The sequence below is a fragment of the Aricia agestis genome, chromosome 8 (assembly GCF_905147365.1).
Source record: "Aricia agestis chromosome 8, ilAriAges1.1, whole genome shotgun sequence".
NCBI classification, from domain to species: domain Eukaryota; kingdom Metazoa; phylum Arthropoda; class Insecta; order Lepidoptera; family Lycaenidae; genus Aricia; species Aricia agestis.
Window position 1 is genome coordinate 8,169,696 of NC_056413.1, and position 26,348 is coordinate 8,196,043.

General features: G+C 36.1%; 1 protein-coding gene across 2 annotated transcripts in view; it reads left to right on the forward strand.

Annotated features, from left to right (window-relative positions):
• The window catches only part of LOC121729811 (filamin-C), a 149,398-nt gene that overhangs the window by 72,267 nt on the left and 50,783 nt on the right, over window positions 1-26,348 (forward strand). For both annotated transcript variants that reach the window (XM_042118440.1, XM_042118441.1), the window contains 3 exons: window positions 1,043-1,212; window positions 2,134-2,225; window positions 2,527-2,703. In XM_042118440.1, the coding sequence (XP_041974374.1) occupies window positions 1,043-1,212; window positions 2,134-2,225; window positions 2,527-2,703 (439 nt within the window). The remainder of the gene's footprint in view (window positions 1-1,042; window positions 1,213-2,133; window positions 2,226-2,526; window positions 2,704-26,348) is intronic.

Sequence of the window (26,348 nt, forward strand, 5' to 3'; positions counted from 1 at the left end):
ATGAAAAAAGTACTTAAATCGGTTAAGTTTTGGAGAAGGAATCAGGGGACAACGAATCGTTGATTTTCTGGATTTTCTGCAGTTGTCTCTATCGCGTTCTGCGGTATAGGCTTGAGGTAAGGGAGACAACTATAGATATTACACGTACTTTTTTTTCATTTCTCTAGCCGCTGTGGTATCCTCTTAATGTATGTAACGGAAATAACGAAATCTGTGAGCGAGATTTTTACCTATCTCCAGTAGTCTAATTTATTCGAAACATTGCAGACGCCAACAACAACAATCAAGCGCCAATGGCAATGCTATGATTTTTAAAAAGAAATAAAAAACCAGCCATGTGCGTGTCGGGCCACGCGGAATATAGAGTTCCGTAATACCACTAGTTTTTAAAATGTTTGTATGTACATATTTTATAACTTGTTTTACAATACGAGTACTAACAACATCATCTCAGGTACTTTCAAAGGAATTTTAACGAAAAGTTCCTTTATACTTCGCCGAATATTTTTTTTTAGTTGATCGACTATTACTCAATAACTTATGAAGTCTTCTTAGCCGTGATAGTTTGCCTTTTAAATTCAGCATGTTTCCTACTCCCGTGAATTTTTTCACATTTCCAGAAGCAACCGTTTAGCTGGTAGAAGCGTGGGGACACTGGACTCTAACGTTTTTTTCCACTTTAAAACTTAATATTTCACAAACGGATTCCTAAATCGGAAAATGATCTATGAATACTCATATAATATTTGTAAAACAACCTATCCAACGACATCCCACACGATGGGGTGGACGCGAAAAAAAAATATCATCCCCGCTTGATGTGTAGGGGAGGAACCATAAAAAAAAATTTAAGATTTATGTACCATTTTGTCGGCAGACAGACAGACGGACAGACAGACGGACAGTCAGACGGACAGACAGACGGACAGACAGACAGACGGACGGACAGACCGAAACTATAAAGGTTCCTTGTTGACTACGGAATCCTAAAAAGTGAATTCGAAAAAAGCGTGTTTTCTATTATTTTTAAACTTTATTGCAGCAGGAGATCACGAAACGCGAGGTGCGGGAAAGCTCGTACGTGGTACGCGACTCGTCGTACAGCAGTGTGGAGGAGAAACAGCAGCAGCAGTCTTTTTTATCCAATAGGCCCCCCCGCGACCCGACCGGGGGGGCCCGCACTGAGCCGGACGCCACACACGCCCGATTCAGGTAACTGTGTTTCTAGACAACTCCATAGTCAAACTCTATAGCTAAGTACTCACATACATTGCTCGATCGAGCCATAATGTCGAACAAAACCCGCGGGCTTTCGTCCACACATTCAGCATTGCTCGATAGTTTTATTCTAAAACGATATATTTCATTCCATCAAACCGGCTCGATGCGAGCCTTCTAGATGTCAGTTTTGCGGTCCACACAATAATTATTACTTGATTTGGAGTAAAACTATCGAGCAAAACCGCATGTCAGTACTTAGCATATACCATTAATTTACATACAAATTTAGATTGTGCGAATCTGTCTGTCTAATGGGCTCCATAATTATAAAGATTTTTAAAAAATAAGTGCGACATTTAAAGTCGTCGCTTAAAAGTTAATTGCATGTGTTTAAGGAAATAAATGTCATATAACTCTATAAAATAAAGACATGAATGGCTCTATTTTAATTAAACATCGCCTGAAATGTAAATGAACGTATTCGGATTTCCGCTCCTTTGACTGCCTCAAAACTTTTCCATTTAGTGCTCTTTTCAAACTTCGTAGTCCGCCTTTATTGATGTCAATTCTTACTACATAGGTACTATTCACATTTTTCTAATTTTCCCTTTAAAGATTTATTTACGAGAAATCATAAATATTAATTAACTTAACTAAATAAGATACTCCGCAAGAACCGTTTTCCGCAGAAAAAGTAGCCTACGTCCGGACTCCCTCTCTATAATATCAAGCCAAATGACATAAAAATCGGTCCAGTATTTCGTGAAGTTGGCGCGTTCAAAGAAACAAACTATAATACCTCTTTATAAGTATAGATAATAGTAGTAATAATACAATAGTTAATAAGAGTAAGCTACATGGCAAATTTTAATTTCTCAGTTTTTACCAGAGCTTTTTTTCTTTTTTTTTCAGACCAATTCAAAGGGATATCACTAGAGGTATCAAAGGTATAATCATTAAGCCTACATACAAAGGAATATTAGGACAACCTGTTGAGTTTATAGGTAAAGTATTGTTTTGGTATTTCTTGCGTTGACCAAAAAAAAGTGCTTTTTTATTTCTTAAATACGAATACGATACGATACGAATACGAACATGAAGAGTCGAGTATATCATGGTTCGACTTCGACTGGATACTGTGGAGAGATTTCATAATACCAATCATGGCGCATATAGCATACAGTGTTTGTCTTTCATGTACCCAGTGTATAAAGCCTGCTATAATATTCTAGTCAAATATTGGCAAAAACTTCTGTCTATGCTTGCCAATTTCTACCTAGCGTATTGATTATTTTAATCCCCCAGTGGACGCGAGCTCCGCTGGTCCAGGTCAGCTGGAGCTGGAGGTGTCCGGCGGCAACGGGACACTGGTGGCCAGCTCGGTGCGCCCTCTCGGCGGACACAAGTACGTCGCCAGCTTCACGCCGCGAGTACTGCGCCCGCACTCCGTCAGAGTCACCTTTAACGACGAGCATGTGCCAGGTTAGTAGATATTGTATGCAGGTGGGTTCCATGGCGTTTCCAGGGGACATAACGCTCAGGGTAATTTTTGTGTACCTTCTATAATGAGATTCTCGGAATCTTGTATGAACTATGAACGAATAATGAAGAAGAATATTCCATGTAGTAAAAACAACTCATGTCTTAGAACCATTAGCCTTTACGTCTGTGTCAGATGATTTACGGCGTATTAGTGTGTGTTACAGCTCTTTTCATGGATGTGCACTTATAACTGGTAGACTGTCACTTTCCGTGTTGTTACCCATAACACACGCAAATCTGGTAGGTGGAGTGACCTCTCCACAGACTACGCCGCCTAGGACGGACTTTAGGAAACACAGGGTTGCCCAGGGCCGAACCAAATCTTAGAACCAAATCATGTTTAACTAGCGACGTATCAGTGGACATCATTAGTTTCCTTATGATCACATTAGGTTCAGCAGTCATGATCATTTAAACAATAAGTGTAATTTTTTATACCACATGATATTTATGTACAACGAACTTTTGCCCGCGGCTTCGCTCGCGTTATGAACTATTATTATATACAAACTTTCATCCCCTATTTTAACCTCTTGGGGTTGGAATTTATCAAAATCCTATCTTAACGGATGCCTACGTCATAACATCTACCTGCATGCCAAATTTCAGCCCGATTCGTCCAGTGGTTTCGGCTGTGCGTTGATAGATCACCATGTCAGTCAGTCACCTTTGAGTTTTGAACAGTCTCGAGTTAGAGTTAATATCTCTAACTCGAGACTCTAGAGGTATCATATTATTATGATACCTCTTTGACTCTATACTTATCTTTATTTCATGATAACTCGTTACAAATCATCAATTCCGAGACATTACGAGGAACGTAAAAGAGCATCATATCATGCGAGGATAACGACGCGTGCTGGAAACTTTAAAAAGCCCCGCTTTTTATGTTTCCGGGAATTTACGACCTCTAATTCCTTTATAACAAAATCCTCTTAGGAGGTTTTAGAGGCTGTTACGGCTCGTTTGAACTTATTCAATACTGCAATGTATGCGTTTACGTGTAAAATGCAGGGCCTTTTTTGCTTCTCATACTTTTAAAGTTTGACTTTGTACTTTATTGAGGGTTTGTTTTAGAAGCGACTATAGGGACTGACAACAAAGGAATATGTACTCTAACAAGTGTAGCTTATTGCTTACTTCTTTTAACACAAACAATATATTATTGTAGGTGCTTTTGACAGAGTTAGCGCTCGATAGTGAATTACTCGCGTCTAGGTCTCTAGTACGTAGTTCAGCTACGCCTGCAGTCGTTGCGGTCACTTTTTAAATCGTTTGAGTCATATATCTATACTAATATTATAAATGCGAAAGTATCTCTGTCTGTCTGTCTGTCTGTCTGTCTCGCTTTCACGCCAAAACTACCGAACCGATTGTAATTAAATTTTGTAAACAGATGCCTAAAAACTAAAGCCTGAGAAAGGACATAGGTTACTTTTTTACTGGAAATAGGGGGTTGTAAGGGGGTGAAAATGCGTAAATTTGTTCAAATTGAGTTAGTTCCAAAAATTCATAATAGATGGCGCCGTGCGTCTCCTACATCGCGCTGTCGCTTACTCAAACGTCTTTCTATAAGACGTGGTATCATCTTACATTCGGGTTCCGATTTATTTCGATTGTTATTTCTATTTTACGTTATTAAATAACTCAGTACTTAAATTATGTATGCGGTGACGTAACCTGAAACCTATCAATGATAAATAGTTTATGGGTAAAGTTGTGTAATTGGGGGGCCGGGGGCTAAATAAGCTTTAAAATTTGGCATAAAATATAAAGTTTAATTTAAAAAAATGAAATATTATGTGCACACTGCATAGTATAAGCGATAAGTTGAGAATGGCGAAATATAGAGATAAGGGTCATAAAAATACGTGCGATAGCTCATTAAATTTGGGAAGACGTCTAGAAAAATGTACCGGAAGCGTGTATTAGCACACAAAAAATTGCAAAAGTTATAAGCAAATTAGGTTGCAAAAAAAAAAGGTATTATGTTTTTTGTAAAAACTCCGAAACTATTAACATTTAAGAAATTTTAAAAAAAGATTCTTAAAGAAGAGGAAATTTTCATAAAAAAATCTCAACTCCTGGAATTCTATCTCAATTTTTTATAATTTTAATTTAACGCTGAAAGTAAGCTTCCGCGCGGCATTTTTAGGTAGCGCGCGTGTCTTCAAAACCGAGCACGTCACACTGATTATTTTTTTAAAGGTATTAAATATTAATTTAAAATTTTCAAAAACTTATGGTGTATTCCGAACACTTCAAAGAATTTGCTTCCGTTGGGAATTTAACTTAAAGTTAATTTTTCAACAAATTAGACAAATGTTAACTAACGAAATTTTTTCGAACTTCCGTCCTCATTGTTCTTTAAAGAAAACGTTTGAATAATTTTCGTAAAATTTTTCACTTCGTGGAGCTCTTGATATAAACATACTTAACAAGATCACGCCATAAAAGTTTTAAAAAATTTAATACTTTGTTTATAATCATTTTTTAACTTGAACAAAAAACTAGAAATCCACGTAATATTGTCAAAAAAAAGTTGTTTCATTTATTATCACGTAATTGATTTGATATCAATGAAGGACATGTATTAACTAAAAAAAAAATTTTTTCCGCCATTTGCTAATAAAAAAATTATAAACCAATGGACTATTTCGATGCTTTTTTTAGTTAATACATACGTACGAAGAATCATAGGCTATTTTTTGTGGACTAATATGTCTCTGAAATATCTAATTTACGCGGGCGAAGCTGCGCGGAGCACAATATACTTTTCTGATTTGCGCGTAAACGACTCCATCGATGTACGGGAAAAACTATAAAGTCCACGCGGACGAAGTCGCGGGCAACAGCTAGTTGAATTATAAGCCCCTAGAGTATAATCAATTGTATTGTGCAATATCATGCTTCAAATTGAACAGTTTATTTGACTATTATTTTGAAGGCGCGCGATGTTTAATATCAACCCCGAACGTTCAATAATATTACGCAATACGTGATATTGCGCAATAATATTGCTCGTCTAAGGGCCTGCTAATAAGTCAATTATTATCTGCCTGTGAATTCGTATTGAAAAGTGCATTGTATTATAATTTTATCATTTAAAGCGTTATTTATTATCAAACAACATTGATGATGATACTAATAATTCAATTAATATAAATATGATTTCTTGATAATTCAATTCAAACATTGTAGGTTTCCAATCCGACTTGTTAATAAATGGATTGATTCAATTGCCGATAGATTTCTAAGCCGCAAACACAGCTCAACCGCATACTGATTGAGTGCCCAATATTATATTATTATGTATCAACTTATAATAATTATAAGGAAAATAATTTGTATAATATCTGGATACTAAAATTTTATTTCGTTTATTGTTTTCGGTTGATTTGTACCTTTTGATAGTGAATAATTACTATGATTATTGATTTAAAAAATCATATTGCTTCGTTAAGTTAGCCAGCCCCGAGACGATCAATTATTGTATTGTGCAATATCACGCTTCAACTTTATTGAACAGTTTATTTGACAATTAGATTGAAGCCTAGGCGGGCAATAATATTGCGCAATAAAATTTGCTAGTCTGGGCCCTGGGTATTAAAAACTTCGGAGTAAGCAGGTCTAGCCTGCTTACTCCGAAGTTTTTATTATATTTTCTGATTTGAATGAAAAAATTCATATGTTTGTTTGGACGGACCGATGAGTACCTACGTACAGAAAGTGAAGTTATCACCGTCTTGTATTGTGATTTGTATTGCAACGCGTGTCGTTGCAATGCACGGTTTTGACTTAAAATATCTCAATATGCGAAAATCACAAATCCTTTGACGCAAATCATGTTTTTAGCAATTAAGATTAAATCTCGCTTTTCTTCAAAGTATAATATTATACAAGGACAAGGAAACATGTCGACAATATGAATATTCTTATTTCTCCCGGAGGGGATGTTATCTAACCACACAATTTGTATATTTCGCTAGTAAATTTTGCTTTCGGGTACACCACGTAACGCAATTAGCATCTTGCTGGGTCGCTGGAAATATCAACTTTAGTGGAAAATACTTTGCCTCCTGGATAAATGCCGAAAATGTTTCCTCAAAAACACTTACTTATTCAAAGGACAGGAAAATACGTCCGATTTTAAATGTAATTTGAAATTTCATAACCGAAACGCAAAATACAAATTCAATTTATTGTTAATTAGGTGCACTTGAATCGGAGATTTAATATTATGTTTAAAAAAGTCAAACGTTAAAACATAAAGTAATATCAAGCGTATATCATATTCACATGTTGTAACTATCAGAGAAGTTGATTCAGGACCTTCGTATTTTGGTCATGTTTTGTCAAACTCAGGCCATACATACATATTAATACATTCAAATGACATATCAAATATTGTTGTCATAATGTCTTTAATAACTAATAAGTGATCCAGATAATAAGATGTTAGTCCAAGAAACATTACTAACGAATCGCATTTCAGCAGATATACTGATTTATATAACAATTTAAAAGTAAACCGGGCAACAATGGCTCAATACCACGATGAGCCGGCTACAGGAAATACGAGTCCCTTATAACGTTAGGGAACAATAAGGATCGACTCGTCCCACGAGGGCGGGCGGGCGAGCATAAATATTTGCGACCATATCTTCTGTAAAATTGTTATGACGATGGTGGAACATTGAACGTTTTGCGGTTAAAAGTAAAAAGTATACTTATTGCATTTTTAGGAATTAATAAATAAAATTATTTTTCAGTGTGCAAGTAGAGTCAGGCTTGTTGTAGGCTCTAGACTATAGGGCAGGGGTTCCCAAACTGTGCGCCACGGTGCGCTGGTGCGCCGTGAAAAGGCAAGAGGGGCGCCGTGAGTCAATCCTCCATCATTATCCGAAACCACAAATATTATAAAATGAAATTAAATATAATAGATATTAATTATTAATTATATTATACAAAACACGTAGATGATTAAATATGAATTGTATATTATTATTTACCTGCTAAACATAACTAAAATAATCATTAAAGCTGTTTATTATGTATCTTTTTGTAATAGCTAGGTAGAGTAGGGCACCGTGACAAAATATTTCACGTGTAACTGCGCCGCAGGCTGAAAAAGATTGGGAACCCCTGCTCTAGAGTCTAAAAATTCTCCGATGCTTTGCAATGTGTTGCGTCGTAGGAATGTTTCAACGCATTGCAGGTCACATTATCAAATGTAAAACTAGATGATGCATGTTTTAAAGAAACGATGAGCATTAAACATCCAACAACTAGCGGCAAACCGAAAACGATAATTTTATTGTCAAACCATCGACAGCAGCACAAAGAGAAACACTACGATAACCGGCCCCTTAGACAAAGTATCTTTCGTTAAAAACGATGTCGAAATTCGTTATCAAAATGTATGCGGTTTGACATAAGTCATCGCTAAATGACACTTCGCTTGAGAAGACTAATGTCAAATGCCATACATTTTCATAACGAATTTCGTCATCGTTTTTAACGAAAGGGACTTCGGCTACGGCCTCTGTGATTTCTTTTTATTTTTCACAGTTATAGTTGTAGTAAATAAAAAAATAGTCGGACTGCTGAACAAATTAAATCAGCATACACAGTCGACAGCAACACAGGAAAATTTGATTTATTAAAGTAAATCATCTTTCTCCTGTTACGTAAATTCTAAAATTGTTTGTTATTTTCCAATGTTTCTGTTCAATAATTGTTTGTTATTTTCTCTAATTGAAATACAATGTTTTGAATTTATTTTTTAACTAATTACCAGAATTGTTTATTTACAAGTAATTGGATAGCATCCCAAGAAAACATTTTAATTAAAAGTGTATTGGCAGAAAACAATAATTAATTACTTAGTTAAAAAGCTCTGAAGAGGAAAAACATCTGTGTTGTTAGAGCTAGAAATTCGTATCATATTTATAATTAACTAGCTTTTGCTCGCGGCTTCGCTCGCGTTAAGAAGTGTTATTATTAATTAGGTATCAAAGTCTCCGTCCGATCGGTTTAAAATTTGAAAAATTGAAACTTTCATCTCTTATTTTATCCCCTTGGGGGTAGAATTGATCCTTTGCCTAATACCTAATAATAAATGCCTACGTCATAACATCTACCTGCATGCCAAATTTCAGCCCGATCCGTCCAGTGGTTTGGGCAGTGCGTTGAATGTTGATAAGCTTTGTCCACACTGTGCCTTTTTCTGTTCGTCGAGGGCATGCGTTATAGCGCAGTCAACATGGCATGCGTTATAGGTAAATATAATAATTTAGTGTGGACACGGACACATCAAACATTAATGACTTTATTATCGTCTATAAATCGTTGCGTTACTTCGCGTCGTCGGAAAGAAATAACGCATTGCATACCGCATCTGCGTTACGCTCGATTTACACGGGTGACTAACGGGTCGATTTTAGTCGCGCGGCAAGTCACCAGTTGAATCGCCTGTCCAAGCCGAATCGCCACCCCGTTTACACATTCTACAAAAATCGCCTGTGCCGCCCGAGATCTCCGCTATGTATCAGCAAGCGATCGCTTGCGACTGAGCGTTTGCACGGTCGATTTTAGTCACCAGCCGCATGCGGCCATTGGCCGCACGACTTTGGGGCTTGTGGCTTTAGCCGCATGCGGCGTAGTCGAATTGCCATTTAGAGGTCGACTTTCGCCGTGCTCCGTAAATCGTGCGGCTTTAGCCACCCGTGTAAATACAGCATTACTTAGACCCGCGGCATCACAATACTAGGCGGTGACAGGGTTGCGAGTTGCGACTTGGGTCATATTCAACTTACTTCACCTGGTGCCCAACATTTCTTTACAACATGGCTTTTCAACTCGCAACTAGTAATGAAAATCAAAGACGCTGCGGTCAACGCAACACAATAATGGAGCAATGTGGTTTAGCTCATAGCTACAAGTTCTTCAGCATTTTAGACGAATATATAATGGGGCCTTAAAAATACCCACACGAATATAGACGACCACTGTGGCTCAGTGGTGAGCGCGTTGGTAGCTCAAGCCGGGGGTCGCGGGTTCTAATCCCGCCGACGGAAGTGTTTTCAAAGTTCCTGGGTCATGGATGTGTATTAAATATGTGTATCATATAATAAAAATCTTAAATATATTATGTATAGTATAAAAAGTATTAAATATATATCCGTTGTCTGGTACCTGTCACACAAGTCCTTCCAGTACTTACCACGGGGCCAGACTGACGTGGTGTGAAGCGTCCATAGATGAAAAAAAAATATATCTGTAAAAGTAGTTTTCTCAGAAACAATAAAATCTGTATCAATGATTAGCACCATTTCAAATCTATAACAACTCGTAAATGCTTTCTCCAGCTTAATATGGGATTTCCGTCGCGTTACGACAACGTTATGTGAGTTTTGTTAAAATGTTTAAAATAGAAAGTCCATTGTATGGAGCGCGTAATAAAGTATAACTGCCCGCTCTAAACGCGAGCACTGAGGTGAGCCAGCGCGAGTTGCCTGTTTTTTTTGCCAAGTGGGATTTTTGACATTTTTAATGAATGAAAAAGCGGAAACCTTTCGTTGAAAGTCAAACATAGTGAAAATAATCTGAAGTTTTTAAATATTGGTTATCTATTTCAATTCAAATTTTGAAAAAACATGGTAGCTACGGTGGACGTGCGATCGTGCTATGCCTGAAAAATGTGAGTGAGTCCTGTGCGCGAAATTTCATTTCGTCATGGGACGTGACATTAAAAAATTTGAATGATGGCCAGCACCACTTTACTCTAAAGTAACAAGCAGCCTTTATGTACATATTCGACTCCAATCGGAAAGCGCGTTATTGCAAACGATCAAAAACGTTTAAAAGGTGTTTTGATCGACACGACATAGAAATGATAGAAACTAACCATTTCAAAATTCAAACAGCAATAATAATTATCTCTATGAAAGTATTTTTATATCAGGATACATTAGTACTTCCTCGAGCTAAGTCGCGCATGTGAACTAGCTTGAACTTAGTTAAGTAATACAGGGCCTCTATCATGAGCTCTTAAATCCATTCTTTTTACGTCCTTATCTGACTGTATAACGACGTAAAGTGAATGGATTTAAGAGCTCATGATAGAGGCCCAGTCATGTTAAGGTGACTTTCCGATCCTTGCCGTAAGCGATCGCCACCGACAAAAATTCAATAAAATGCCACTTTATGCTCTTTTTTTAATGAAATAAGGGGGCAAACGAGCAAACGGGTCACCTGAGCAACTTCCGTCGCCCATAGACACTCGCAGCATCAGAAGAGCTGCAGGTGCTTTGCATGCCCTTTAAGAGGGAATAGGGTAATAGGGGAGGGTAGGGATGGGAAGGGAATAGGGGAGGGTAGGGAAGGGAATAGGTTAGGGGATTGGGCCTCCGGTATACTCACTCACCCAGCAAAACACAGCGCAAGCGCTGTTTTACGCCGATTTTCTGTGAGCCCGTGGTATTTCTCCAGTCGAGCCGGCCCATTCGTGCCGAAGCATGGCTCTCCTACGCTATAACTTGGCTATAGGCTTCATTTTCTACCTACATTTGTCTAGCAACACATGTCCCCGCTGCTTTGTATTTAGCGTAGAGCAAAATGAAATCTATAACTGAATTTTTTGTCGGCCGCGGTCGCTTGACGCGTTGATCGGAACGGTACCTTTATACGTAAGACTGAGTAATATAAAAACAAACGGCGCATGAAAACGTACCCGAAGCTTAGATTAAAAGGAACCATTACTCCAATTTACCATAAAGGTTACGAGCGTAGTTTTATGTATTACGCATAAGATAAGGACGGAATCACTAAGGTGCTTGCTATTGTTACTTGTACATATTAATTTTGCTCAGCTGCCAACTATCGTCTTAGAAAAATATTAGGTAACTAGATGAACCTGCAATTCCGTTGCGCCGCAATTCCTTTATAGCGCGGAAATCGTAAATTCCGGAATGAAAATCCTATGTCCTTCCCCGGGAATCAAAAATTTGGAGATACAAATTTCAGCAAAATTGGAAGAGGCAACTCAGACATCTGTCTGAGTTGCCTCAGACAGATGTCTCAGTTTATTATAAATGCGAAAGTAAGTATCTACTTACTTTCGCATTTATAATAAACTAGCGACCCGCCCCGGCATCGCAATGGTATAAAATATATAGTTACTGAAAAAAATATTAAAATCGATAGCCTATGATCCTTCACGTGCGTATGCTGTGCCAAAAAATTGTTCCAGTAGTTCGCGAGATAAGCACTTTTAAATAATTTCGCCCGTTTTTTCCACATTCTCCTAATTAGTCTTAGCGTAATAAAATATAGCCTATAGCCTTCTTCCTCAAAATAGGAAAATAAGCCTTCTTCAATAAATGGGCTATGTGACACTGAAAGAATTTTTCAAATCGGACCAGTAGTTCCTGAGATTAGCGCGTTCAAGTTAGCCCATTCAAATAATTTTCGCCGTTTTTTCCACATTTTCCTCTTTTTCTACGCTCCTATTAGTCTTAATGTGATAAAATATAGCCTATAGTCTTCCTCGATAAATGGGCTATCTAACACTGAAAGAATCATCAAAATCCGTTGCGTAGTTTCAAAGATTAAAGAGAACAAAGGGACTTGAGGGAAAAAAGCGACTTTGTTTTATAATATGTATAGATAATAATATTAATTTCTCTAATAGTGCATACTATTATTTAATTTTATGAGATCGGCAGATACATATAATAATTATTATTATGAATTTTCGATCACATAACGAAGTTATGAATTCGTTGGCCCAATATGTACCTAAAGCGGGCTTCGCATATTTGTCTATGATTGCCAATGAGTTTAAGTCAATAGACGACTTTGCAGTCATGGTTATCGACAAATTGCATTAAAAATCCCCGATTTTCCATCTCTCATTCTAAACAAAATAAATAATAAAACCAGCGTAATTTGGAATTTTACGGAAACCGTACATTTTCCCTTAAAAAATAGCTTATGTCCCTACTTCCTTCACTTGGTCTACTCTATATCTGTGCCAAATATTGCTATAAAAATTGCTACAGTAGTTCGTAATTTCTAATATATCCCCCCATTTTTCCACATTTTCCTGAGTTTCTTCGGTCGTATTAGTCTTAGCGTGATAATATTATATAGCCTATAGTCTTACTCGATAAATGAGCTATCTAACACTGAAATAAGTTTTTAAATCGGACCTGTAGTTCCTGAGATTAACGCGTTCAAGCAAACATACTCTTCAGGTTTATAATATTAGGTAGGTATAGATTTTTCTTATTATCGTTTGACAAACTCGAGTCTCGATCTAAAAGACTATGAAAAGTACCAATAACAGGGTCATTATAGGCTCGTAAGTCATAACCATAGGACGATGGTTATGACGACGTATTATATGGTAGTGATGATGATGATGATGATGAATGTAATTTGCCTATAGCATATTATGCATAATGCTTTCCGTTCTCAAAACAACGCCGAAACTCCCAAACTTGTATCTATAAAGAATCAGGAGTTCTCTCAGCATCTTCCGAACCACGGTATACCAGGTATACCTCGGTGCAAAATCTTACTGTTTGGTAGCATAATATGATTAGAATACTTCTCACGAAACCGAATTCCCCACATGTTTCCCTAAAAATTTTGAGGAGTTTAAATTCTAGTTCATAGTTGGTAAGTTGCAGTTGGTCAAAGTGGAAAGACAGTTCATTCATTGTCTCGCCTCATTCGTGCCGGTGAAAGGAGCTTTTTACTCACTTGTTGAGTTGTTGATATCACACCTGTTACGATTTTTAAAGTTTTTTATAGCGTTTAACACTAGGAAGACCGGAATTCTGAACTTCCTAGAAAGACCAAGAGCGGTCAAATGACCCATCATATGGTTTTACATTTTTTTTGTGCGTCTCAGTATTTTGGATTTGCATTTTATTGATTATATGTAAGTATTTATAAATGTAACTACAAATATTCAAGAAAATTATTTAAAAAAGCATTTTATAGACCTGCTACTGATATAATGACGTTATAATGACTCCACAAGATTTATTGGTTTTGTTCCTGTATTTGAGCATAAAACACCGTTTTTTTGGATTTTATATTTTCTCATTTTAGCAATAGAATGGTAAAGTTACTCTTATGTACAGTAATTCACGTCTAGAAGCCATGAACATCTTAATGAAAATACCCTATTGGAGGACAAAACTATTATTTTCTCCTGTCGTATTTTTGGTCACAATATAAAAATCTTTTATCACTAAAGCTTAAAAAGTACAAAAAATATGCTTTAGAAATGAAATATACTTAAAATTAGCTTAAATATATCAATTTTTATCATATTTTCATAGAACTACAATTCGCAACCTTTAGTTTGTTATTTGTTTCGTTTGTATAGGTAAAACAAAAAATAAAATTAACTCAGCATAAACATTTTATTGGAATTCAAACTACTAATAAACCCTGGCTATGTTAGGTCAATTGAGGCAACAATACTATGAAAATTGACACAATTTTTTGTAGTAACGTTGATAATTTTCAAAAAACAGGGATTCATTAGGCAAAAAAATTGAATTACGTTACAATATCAAAACAGGCAAGGCAAAAGGTTTTATTTGTGCACATACTATATTTGTGCACATACTATATTTGTGAATATATTACCATTATTTTTACATATAAAAATGTGAAGTTCTAGACCATTTATGTAAATAAAAGTATTTATTCTACTTTTGTCCTATGAGTCATTGACAAGACTATTTCAGTCGAGTTTTTTTATAAATTTTAAATCAAATTTCAATTACAATACACAAATAAAACATAATAATAATAAAAAATTGAAAAAGAAGAATTAAACCCACTTTCTTTATAAATTTTATTCAAGCGGTCAATTGACCGCTGCGGTCTTTCTAGGTAGGTTGTTATTTAAAACTTATAATTATTGAGCAATCATTAAAAACACGTTATCACAATTTAAACAATCGAAAATTATTAAATGTCACGAGAGGAAAACGAATTTCACGCAACGGTATCAAAAATATTGCAAATTAAAAACGAAAATGCGGTCATTTGACCGCTCCGGTCTTTCTAGTGTTAATGCTTGTTTTGTGCCGAAATATAATAATTAAAAACGTTATAAAATTATTATTTTTAAATTTTTTGTGGTTATTATAATTTTGAATGTTGGCCTTAGGTATTGTTTACGATAAATACCTTACCTACTGGTCTTGATTTTCTATATAAAATTACCTGCTATTTACCTTTAAGTTTTTTTTGGTAAATTTTTTTTAAACAGGTTTCGCCACCGGAATTGTTTCGATTTCTAAGTCAAAACCAAACAGATTCTGTAAGTTGACACTTGACTAAAACATTAACATTATAACATCGTTTATTGCTACAATTATTTGTCATTCAAAAGTTCATCTCATCGATACAGTCGGCTACATAACGCTAAACTTTCGCAATAAATCAACTGTCGGCGAGTGTACTAAGCTCTCGAATTCCTCGGCGCCATTATGAATACCTGCGTGACGTCACGGCTGGGCACGACGCCCGCGCACCGCCATACCTCAGTCCGCACTCGCGCAGAGGCGATGCCTCACACAAAATGCAGTTTCACCGAGTGTTATTCTGTTTACGTGTTCTGTGCTTGTAGTCTCTCTGCTCTTTGTGCTTAAGAACAGTTGAGTACGTGTGTGTGCTAGTGCTGTGCCCAAAGGAGTGTCATACTCGACCCCATTAAGTGAGTATTTGCATGTATCGAGTTCGCATCCGTCTGGGGAAGTGTGGGCGAGACACGTCATATAGCCTTAAAGCCTCCCGATAGTTAACATCTAGAACGAGTTGTGCAAGGCCAACATCGTATTGTACATTTCTTTGCGGCACCCTCGAAACGACAGCTGTATTGAAACAAATGAACGGTCACAGTCTAAAGCAGATTTCTATAACGCTCAGAGACGAAGGGACTACCTGAGATTTAAGAACTTAACAGTACTTTTACCTATTGTAATTTTGTAGGCTTGAACGCGTTCAAACTTTGAATATGTTGTAAAATGGCAAACATACTTACTAGTTTAAAGCTTAACAAGATCGATCTTTGAGTGTGTTTCTGATGAACTATACCATCTTTCCTTACAAAATCAAATTTCTAATAAGATTAAAGTATACCTGTATATTAATAATAAAATATTTACAACTTACATAAAATATAGTACATACTGCATTTCATTAATGCAAATTAGTAATTACTAACATGTTATTAATCGATTCAATATTGCAACCTGTCATAATTACATTAACAATGATAAATTAACTTATTTGTACAATTAGTTAGCCGGAAATATATTTTCATGTAATAAACAAAATTAGATAGATACTATTAAATTACATATATAACTGCTTGATAGTTCCATACTATTCACAGGTAAGTACTAATTTTATATCTTTAAACGAGCAATTCTTGTAAATATTTATATATAATTGGAATCTCCGAATCGTCTCCAACGATTTTGATGAAATTTAGTATATAGGGGGTTTCGGGGGCGATAAATCGATCTAGCTGGGAATCATTTTTAGGAAATGTCATTTTATTGGTGTTTTACCGAATACCAAGCAAAGCTCGGTCAAATAGCTAGTATTATAAATGCGACAGTGTGTCTATCTCTTTACTCTTCACGCACAAGCCGCTGAACCGATTTTACTGAAATTTGGTGTGGAGTGTCCCGGGAAAGGACGTAGGATACTTTTTACCCTGGAAAAATGTACGGTTCCCGCGCGATGAACAAATATTAGCGCCACATAGTTGCAGATGTTATTCAGTTGAGAAATAAATTATGTAATTACAACAAAATATAACAACACAGTTACAATTATATTACTAAACGTCTAACTCGTGATCATGATTTTTTATTACATAAAGTGTTTCAGCGGAGGTCGTCGTTACGGTCATGGATAATTCTAGAAAATTGTATATTAATTAAAGTTTAATTAAACTATTTACTTAAAATTTTTAAAACAGTTCTTTAAGATATTGTTTAGTTGCTAACTGACGAACGCAACATATTTTATTCTTATAATGTTTTGTTCTCATGTAAGTGACATATTGTAAGTCTTAATGAGAATAAATGTCTTTAAACCTAAACCTAGATCATGATTTGTCAGTCTCAGAAAGTTGCACAAAAATGAGTTGTTGGACATAGAACTTAGTAATTAATTATATTAATCCTTCAAGCCCCCGAGCACCGGTGATTGCGACAACAATAAAATACAATAGTATTTCCAAGAATCCGGGATCGAGAACCTCAGTCTGAATACTGAATAGTAAATATCTAAAACTATATTCTTTTCAAAATATCTATATTTTTTTATTATTTTTTCAATGTCAATTGCCTACTTATATTATACCAGACAAATCGTCTGTAACTTTCATCTAGTAAACCAAGGCATCATCAATTTTATCAATCCAAAGTTGTTAAAGACGCTTTAAAATTCATCGAACAGCCAAACGATAACTTACTCGCAAATTGTTAATGCTTGGGCCACTTATTACAGTGACACAATTATTCGTGGGATGTACGAATAAATTTTACACAACAACAAACATTGGCACGTTTTTTGCATCGCGTTCGTGACGGTCGTCATAGCGAGGTCATAGTGATATATACCTATACATATTATGTTACTATGTATTTAGTTTATACTAAATACATATGATGAATAATGATGTACAACGTACAAAATGTATATATTGCATACTAGATGTCCCGCGCGGCTTCGCCCGCGTGAATTAGGAATTTAACGGAAATCGTACATTTTCCCATAAGAAATAGCTTTTACTCCTTTCACGTGGTCTACTCTATATCTGTGCCAAATATTGCCATAAAAATGCTCCAGTAGTTCATGAGATAAACCATTTGTAATAGTTCCTCCGTTTTTCCCCCATTTTCCTGAGTTTCTTCGGTAGTATTAGCATGATAATATATAGCCTATAGCCCTACTCGATAAATGAGCTATCAAACACTGAAATAAGTTTTTCAATCGAACCTGTAGTTCCTGAGATTAGCGCGTTCAAGCAAACGTACCTACTCTTCAGGTTTATAAAATATTATAAACCTGAAGAGTAGGTACGTTTGCTTGAACGCGCTTTTACTTTTCATAGAAAAGTACCAATAACAGGGTCATAATAGGTTCATAATCATGGGACGATGCATGGTATAATATCGTAGTGATGATGATGAATGTAATTTGCATAGCATATGCTTTCCGTTCTTAAAACAACGCTGAAACTCCCAAACTTGTATCTATAAAGAATCAGGAGTTCTCTCAGCACCTTCCGAACCACGGTATACCAGGTATACCTCGGTGTAAAATCTTATTTGTTGGTAGCATATGCTTAGAATACCTACTTCTCACGAAACCGAAGTCACCACATGTTTCCCTATAAAATTTGAGGAGTTCCCTCGATTACTTATGGACCCTTCATCAGATCACCACTTTTGTGAATATAATACCAAACTGGGATGATATCCTATATACCAAAAGAAAAATTTTGATAATCGGTTAATAAACGGCGGAGTAATCAACGATTACTCCGCCGTTTGTTAAAAAACGAACATATAACATAAAAAAACGAACATAACACCTCCCCCATTTTGAAAGTCGGTTAAAATTGTAGCCTATGAGAACTCCTGATTTTGAAAGTCGGTTAAAATTGTAGCCTATGTGTTATTCTCATGTATAAGCTATATTATTGTAAAGTTTCAATAAAATCCGTTCAGTAGTTTTTGCGTGAAAGAGTAACAATCATAAACATCCATACATCCAAACAAACTTTCGCCTTTATAATATTAGTAGGAAGTAGGATAAATTATAAACTTATTATAATTTATACTTTTGGATAATTAGTCGTCTTTTTTTTTTCTTTTATATTGATTTGTATATAATATTACTATATTATACCCAATTCCGACATGCTAAAAGGTCATGACAATAATAATTATAGAACTTGTGATGATGATTATGGCTAAGATTCCCTATCAACCTGCGAGGAAGCCACCCGGAATCACAGGCCAGCGGTCGTGAACAAAGAGCGACGTGCGTTGAACTCTTTTGTAGGGATCGCTTAGCACCCTCACAATTTTTTCTTGAAGCTCCAAAATGCACCTTATTTTTCAAAGCTTAGGAATAATTTTACTTTGCACGTATTTCTTGATTGATGAGATACGGCGTGACTGTAAATTGATTTGAAATTATGTTCGTAATGATGTTTTAATAATGTGAGATCTTTTTGCGAGCCTTCGTGACCTTTTGTGCTTTAAAATTTTGCAATGTCAGTTTACAGTTTTTTTTTCTTCATTTTTTATTAACTTAAATATTATGGAATAATAATTTTAAAATACCGAGGTCAGCGCCCTTGACTTTAAAAAGTTGGAAATTAACATGCGAATTTGAGTTTTATGTAGGTGGCTTTTAAAAAGTTTACATTTGAATAAATAGCAAATATACTTTTAAAGTTATTAAATTTTACTTTACACAGGTGGAATTTATATTATGACTAGATAGATATACGTGGAAGAGCCGTGCTTCGGCACGAATGGGCCGGCTCGACCGGATAAATACCACGTTCTCACAGAAAACCGGCGTGAAACAGCGCTTGCGCTGTGTTTCGCCGAGTGAGTGAGTTTACCGGAGGCCCAATCCCCTAACCCCTACCCTATTCCCTTCCCTTCCCTTCCCTACCCTCCCCTATTACCCTATTCCCTCTTAAAAGGCCGGCAACGCACTTGCAGCTCTTCTGATGCTGCGAGTGTCCATGGGCGACGGAAGTTGCTTTCCATCAGGTGACCCGTTTGCTCGTTTGCCCCCTTATTTCATAAAAAAAAAAGATGTTTACCCCACCTACTAAGCGCCATACATTTTTCGGGGATACAAATAATTCTATGCCCTTCGATCATATATTCCTGCCCTCTTCTGATACTGTATATCTAAGTTGATAGTAAACTATATCTCGGTCCATCTATTTAGGCGGTTCACATCCAGAATAACAACTCTATACAAAAACTGCAATAAAAACTGCAAACAGACGACGGAAGCGATTTTAATAAATTGCAAAAATAATACTTTCACAAAAACAAATATAGTATTAGCTCACTTAGCTCAACATTATGTATACGGCTATGCTATTTGGCTTGGGTGATGTAATAAATATACATAACAGACACATATTTACTTTCATAATGTTTATTTTGCTTATCGACCTAACCTTTTGAACATGTAAAAGTGATAACTGGAAGCTTATTGTGATAAAGTTTTAAAATAACGTAACATAAATCGTGAAACACTTTTGTATAGTGTGAAATTAAAAAAATCGGCCAAGTGCGAGTCGGACTCGCGCACTAAGGTTTCCGTACTGGTATAGAGCAAACATAGACCAAAAATTGTGTTTTTGTATGGGAGCTCCCCTTATTTTTTATTTTATTTTAATAATATTCTTAAATATTGAAGTTGACATATAATTAAGGCCTTTGTGAAAATATCAAGTGCCTACCTGTTGCCATTATTGATATCGACTAAAAAAGGCCAAAAAAATCACGTTTGTTGTACGGGAGCCCCCTTTAAATATTAATTTTATTTTGATTTTAGTATTTTTTGTTATAGCGGAAACAGATATACACAATCGGTGAACATTTCGGGACTCTAGCTATAGCGGTTCTTGAGATACAGCCTGAAGACAGACGGACGGATAGACAGACATAGAAGTCTCATGAATAGGGTCCCGTTTTCACCCGGGTACGGAACCCTAAAAAGTGAGATTTCTTAGCCCTATAGGTTAAGATAAAATTATTTTGCAGTAACCTGCAAAAGATCACCGTGCATACGATATAAGACGGTAAACTCTTCACAAAAAATATAACATCTTGCTTTAATCAACAGCATTATTTGTAACAAGAGTTCAAAAAACATTTCCTAAATACTCATTACTTATTAGTATGTAAATTATACTGCACTAGTTTATGGAAGTAATAAAACCTACTTTTCTTAATTATTTCTGTAATAACAACGTTGAATTGTGTAAATAGTTCATTACGATCACGATCTCAATTTTATGTAACGTGACGTAATACCGATTTTATTACAAACTCAATTAGAAGTTTCATAAGTATATTACATCGAATTTTCTAAAACGAGATCCAACAGATCGAGTTAGAAACCAGATAGAAAGTTACGTCGGTTTACGTAAACGTACAGTCGTATATCACATGGGAAACGAAGTAAAAATTAATGCGATGCTATTAATGATTCCCATTGACGAATTAGCTAGTCAGCGTCGTTCATATAATATTATAATATATAATATCTATGGACGCTTCACACCACGTCAGTCTCGCCCCGTGGTAAGTACCTGATGGACTTGTGTTACAGGTACCAGACAACGGAAATATATTTAATACTTTTATACTATACATGACCAGGAACTTTTTTTGTTCTGTCGGCGGGATTCGAACCCGCGACCCCCGGCTTGAGCTACCAACGCGCTCACCACTGAGCCAAGGAGGTTCATACTACGTCATAATGGCTTAAATTAAGCGGCTTTTACTGATGTTAAAGATAGTAAATCTGCACTAGAACTGTAACACTGGAGTATACAAACAAACTACAAAGAAATACAAGAAGTGGTTGCGAGTCTATAAATATCTATGTAAAGTAGCAAAAAAAAAAACAAAAAGAAAGAACGGGTTGTGGCGGAAGAAGAAAAAACGAAACATGTGGTGTAAGACGTAAGTGCCTATACATTTTCGGTAAAAAGAGAAGGTTATTTAAATACTTCCTTTCCTAACCTACGCCGGGTCGCGTCGTATTAGTCGTTTTGTAGAATCGTGTAGACCTGTAGGAGAGTATGAATCGCCTTTTTATGCATGAGTAATACCCCTAGTAGACAAGTGGCAAGCGATTATCGTAAACGCTAACAAAATGTATGCGATTTGACATAAGTCATCGCTTTGCTAGCGAATACTAATGTCAAATCCCATACATTTTGTAGCGTTGACGTTTACGATAATCGCTTGCCGCTTCTCTAGGCCCTCTGGGTTCTGTTACTAGCTAATTGAATTGAATTGTTACTAGGTAACTGAATTGAATTTTATTAAGTCTAATATTTTTTTAAACCAATATTCAAAGTTTAAACAATTAAAAGAAAAACTCCTGGCATAGAATTCAGAAAGTATAATATGCTCTTTACTAACTCATAGCTTAAAAACTTGTTGAAGAGCTAGTCCGGTTGGTAAATATATTATTGTTATTAGGTCTTATTGACTACATAAAAGAAGTAAAAGAAGTCAATAAAGCATCTTCTAAAACTTTTCATTTACGTACAATTTACGTAGAAATCTTTACATTTTAAGTAATTTGCAGAACAAAGCGGCAAAATGTTCTACATAATTACGGCATTTGACTTTGTTGTAAATTGTTGGTGATTACTGCTGGTACATTGTTTCTGTTGTGAGTCGTTATCGAGAAAATTTCCAGGTGTTTTGACGTGCTTTACGCAACAAAACAACATCGCATTTTACAAAGTGATTCAACGATGTAAATGTCTAAAGCCTTGCACAAACGCTGAACCTTAGAACTACAGAGTTACCCGCAACTCTGCCTTAAGCGATGAGTGGAGCACCATGGGGGTTTAGTGGGTAGACAGGAGTCCCACATACCCCAGCCGATATCCCCAATTTGCCGGGGATGCGTAAAGCATTTCCCCATGTTAAAAAAAATAGGACTATAGAGTGTTTGAGGCTTAATATGAGAAAATAATAAGAGGCGAGCGGACTTAGTATGACCACAGAATATATATTGGTTGGTATGACCACAATAGGTAGTAGACAGCAGTAGTAAAAATACGATAGAATAGAAACAGTGCAAGTGATGGAGTTAATAGACAATCTTTTTTTTTATGAAATAAGGGGGCAAACGAGCAAACGGGTCACCTGATGGAAAGCAACTCCGTCGCCCACGGACAATCGCAACATCAGAAAAGCTGCAGGTGCGTTGCCGGCCTCTTAAGAGGGAATAGGGTCATAGAGGAGGGTAGGGATGGGAAGGGAAGGAAATAGGGGAGGGCAGGGAAGGGAATATGGTAGGGGATTGGGCCTCCAGTAAACTCACTCACTCGGCGAAACACAGTGCAAGCGCTGTTTCACACCGGTTTTCTGTGAGAACGTGGTATTTCTCCGGTCGAGCCGGCCTATTCGTGCCGAAGCATGGCTCTCCCACGTAAAAAATCTGTCAATCTGACAGGTTTCCTTTGTCGGTTACTTTATTTATCGCAATTCGCAGATAATAAACTTTGTCTATGGGAAGTGGGAACTGTGCTAAGCAGTTGCTAAATTCTAGCACCAAATCGAATCTTAGTTCCTTGTTAATGATTAAAGTTCTTTGACCCAGTCACATCTTTTACTTTAATTATTAAATGAAGAGCTTGACAAATAAAGTATGGAGTTAACATCGAAATCTTCATTAAATTAAAGTTATCATTAAATCTCTGGGTGCGGCCGTTAATCTTCTGAATCTTTATGCTTAAACTTTATATCAAAGCAGGTTAAATGGCGATCAAGGCCACTGGTCAGTGTGTAACCTGTAACGTGACACTGTAACCCGACAACTGAGGGAACTGTCACGCCGCAACCGGCGTATTCAATATCACTGTACTACAGCGATACTGGTAGAATTCTAAAAGCACGACTACTATAATTTATAATATACTAGATGGTGCCCGCAACTCCGTTCCGCCAAAATTCGTTTATTGCGCGAAAACCGTACATTTTTCCGGGATAAAAATCCTATGTCCTTTCCCGGGACTCAAAGTATCTCCATGCCAAATTTCAGCAAAATCGGTTCAGTGGTTTGGGCGTGAAGAGGTAACAGACAGACAGACAGACAGACAGACAGACAGACAGACAGACACTTTCGCATTTATAATATTAGTATGGAAGTATGGATATGGAATACACTGTACCATTTTTTTACAAAACTGCCCGGGCACGCATATAATCCATACTTCCATACTAATATTATAAATGCGAAAGTGTGTCTGTCTGTCTATCTATCTGTCTGTCTTCACGCCCAAACCGCTGAACCAATTTTGCAGAAATTTGGTATGGATATACCTTGAGCCCCGGGAAAGGACATAGGATACTTTTTATCCCGAGAAAATGTACGGTTCTTGGCGCAACGGAGTTGCGGGCGTCATCTAGTACTATTATAAACGTGTACATAGTGCTTTCAGACTTGAAAATACCAAAAACGCAGTGAAACACAGTATGTCCTTTGCGGAATTCAAAGTATCTCTACGTCAAACATATTCCAGCATTTTAAACATTCAGAAGCTAGTGTTAATAAGGCTTACTAATTGTTATCACGTCTACCAATAAAAGAACATAATATACCTATCTGGTCAATGGTCATATTGTATAACTGTTTATATTTATACCTCAATGCACATTGCACACATACACTTCATAAATGGCGCGTCCCAAAAAGACGATCATTTTAAAAGCAACAAAAAAGGCTTGCTCGTCCACGGTTCTTTTTAAACTATTTATAATTGCCAATTAGAATTTACTCTTTATTTATATCCGTTATATGACATTGATAGAACGGGTTCTTTTAAGGTCACGACCTGCGAATAGGTTAAACTTGGTGTAATTGCTTATAGTTTGTTAAAAAAAACTTAGTGACTCACATCCTAATAACCTTAAAATGAATTATATAGGTTAGTATTTATTTCAACATTTTTTTATTAATTTATTGAAAAACTAGCCACCCGCCTCCAGTAGTTCGCGAGATAAACTCTTTTAAATAATTTATCCCGTTTTTTCCATATTCTCCTATTAGTTTTAGCGTGATAAAATATAGCCTATAGCCTTCCTCAATAAATGGGCTATCTAACACTGAAAGAATTTTTCAAATCGGGACAGTAAGTTCCTGAGATTAGCGCATTCAAGTTAGCCCTTTCAATTAACTTTCACCATTTTCCTCTATTTCTTCGCTCCTATTAGTTTTGATAAAATAAAGCGTATAGCCTTCCTCGATAAATAATCTAACACTGCTTTCATGAAAGAATCATCAAAATCCGTTGCGTAGTTTAAAAGGTTATAGGAAACAAAAGGACATGAGGGAAAAAATGTGACTTTGTATTATAATACATAGACTAGATGTCGCCCGCAACTCTGTTACGCCGAGAACCGTACATCTTTTTCGGAAGTATTCTTTATCCTTTCCTGGTACTCAAAGTATCTGCTTACCAAATTGTATCTAAATCGGCGTGAAGAGGTAGCAGGCAGACAGACAGACACATAGTTAATAAAATCAGGCGTTACTTTGCGGAAATACATGGGTAGTTCTACTTTTAAAGTCCTTCATAAAATTAAGGTGGTCCCCGTTGTAACAAAGGTTAATACTAACTATACGGAATGGAGGAAGTACCATTTATTTTATTTAAATCAATTAAATAACTTGTATTTAGATAACCATCTTTAAATTTCCTTTAAATTAATTTGAACTTTATTATAAAAATGGATTCAAACTTTTGTTACAAAGTAAAAACGGCATGTCCCCATTAGGTGTTGCTTGGAACTATTACGTTTATTATGAAAATAATTTATTGAAGTCACACAAATTAATAAATACATGGAGAGATAAATTGGTAAGCATGGTAACGAGAAAGTTTAATTTAATTTATCTGTAAAAGTTTTTTATTATTGCCGTGACGACAGATTGTCCCGAAAATTCGAGTATCCATCGTCACGTTGGCCAAATATTACCTAAAGTTTTAAAAAAAATATGTGAGTGTGTTAAGTTTTTGAGTGAAACGAAACGTCCAAGACCATAGAGCATAGAGCGAAACTCAAATCAAGTGATTGACATTGACAGCTTGTCACTTCTTTTACATCAAGGACGAAGACCGGCGGCGTGTGTTTTTTGAGGTTATCCTTAGTCACAGCGTTTTTTGGTATGTATTTCATGAATTTTTAATCGTTTTAGCTTTTATATGATTTATATATATGCAATCTTTATGGTAAAGTATTTTTTTTTATCTAAGTGTTCGCTATTAACGATTTGTAACAATCTTATTCAAAAATTGTATACTTCGTCACACGTATCCTTCGGCACAGGTAGAATGTGACGATGGAGACATGTAAGTGACGAAGGTTACATTTATGGAAGATTTCATTTATAGGACGCTACATATAAGTTTTGCTTTCTTTTCTTTTCAGAAATAAATACCTATAAGCCATGCCGTTGTCAACAGCTGAAAGGCAACGTCGTTGCAGGTTGAAAAAAAAGCAAGACAAGGAAAAATATGAAGAATATTTACAGAAGGCAAGAGATCGCTATCATAAAAACAAAACGCTTGTGAAAGATATGGATGACAGAGAAAAAAGATTGGCGAACAGAAAGTGGAAAATAAAACAAAAAAAGTACAGAGATAAACAAAAGGAACAGGAAAAAACGTTAGAAGCTTATACTCCACCACCATCACCGCCAGCCTCGCCTATCGTAAGTAGCGGAAGAAAAAAAGTAAGACG